The 1,001-nt window shown below is 53.8% G+C and overlaps 1 protein-coding gene across 6 annotated transcripts in view; it reads right to left on the bottom strand.

Moving 5' to 3' along the window:
- RFXANK (regulatory factor X-associated ankyrin-containing protein) overlaps nucleotides 1-1,001 on the bottom strand; it is a 16,290-nt gene that overhangs the window by 9,668 nt on the left and 5,621 nt on the right. For all 6 annotated transcript variants that reach the window (XM_011990757.1, XM_011990768.1, XM_011990785.1 and 3 more), the window contains one exon: nucleotides 298-492. In XM_011990757.1, coding sequence (XP_011846147.1) covers nucleotides 298-484 — 187 coding nt within the window. In that variant the 5' untranslated portion in view covers nucleotides 485-492. The remainder of the gene's footprint in view (nucleotides 1-297; nucleotides 493-1,001) is intronic.

Genomic DNA, 1,001 nt, shown 5'->3' with positions numbered 1-1,001 from the left:
GAAACCCTGTCTCTACTAAAAATACCAAAAACATTAGCCGGGCATAGTGGTAGGAGCCTGTAATCCCAGCTACTCAGCAGGCTGAGACAGGAGAATCAGCTGAACCCAGGAGGCGGAGGTTGCAGTGAGCTGAGATCGCGCCATTGCACTCCAGCGAGGGCAACAAGAGTAAAACTCCGTCTCAAAAAACAACAAAACAACAACAAAAAAACGAAAGCAAGACAAAGGTTCCATCTGGGGCCTGACAATCCATCGTGATGGAATCCCAGAGGGCCAATCCCAGAGGAGGTATCCTACCCTGTGGCGAGGAAACACTGGCATCCGGTTCGGGATTCACAGGCTCGGGGGTGCAGGGGAAGAGACTGAGGACCACAGTGTCTGAGCCATCTGCGGCCTCTTCTCCGGGGTCTTCAGGGTCCCCAAGTTCTGAGGCAGGGGGCAGCTGGGTCAAGATGAGGTCCTCTGCAGGCTGGGTAGGCTCCATGAGGAATGCTGGCGGAGGTGTCAGACGGGGAGAGATGACAATGATTATCAACAGCTATAATAAAGTAGGCACCGACTGCATACCTAGCCTTGCATTGTGAGGGTGGGTAAACCGAGATCCAGGTTAATCACCAGAGCCAGGGAAATGAAAACCAGAGTCCAACTGCTTTTGAGGTCTACCCTCCCCCACCACCAAAGCACCTGCAATGTGCAATGTTTAAAAGCCTGGGCTCTGGCTGGGCTCGGTGGCTCACGGCTGTAATCTCAGCACTTTGGGAGGCTGAGGTGGGTGGATCACAAGGTCAGGAGCTCAAGACCAGCCTGGCCACCATGGTGAAACGCCATCTGTACTAAAAATACAAAAATTAGCCAGGTGCGGTGGCGGGTGCCTGTGATTCCAGCTACTCGGGAGGCTGAGGCAGAGAATTGCTTGAACCCGGGAGGTGGAGATTGCAGTGAGCAGAGATCGCACCACTGCACTCTAGCTTGGGGGACAGAGCAAGACTCCGTCTCAAAAA

The sequence above is a fragment of the Mandrillus leucophaeus genome, unplaced genomic scaffold (genome assembly GCF_000951045.1).
Source record: "Mandrillus leucophaeus isolate KB7577 unplaced genomic scaffold, Mleu.le_1.0 Scaffold11, whole genome shotgun sequence".
Lineage (NCBI taxonomy): Eukaryota > Metazoa > Chordata > Mammalia > Primates > Cercopithecidae > Mandrillus > Mandrillus leucophaeus.
This window is presented reverse-complemented; position numbering and strand designations above follow the sequence as displayed.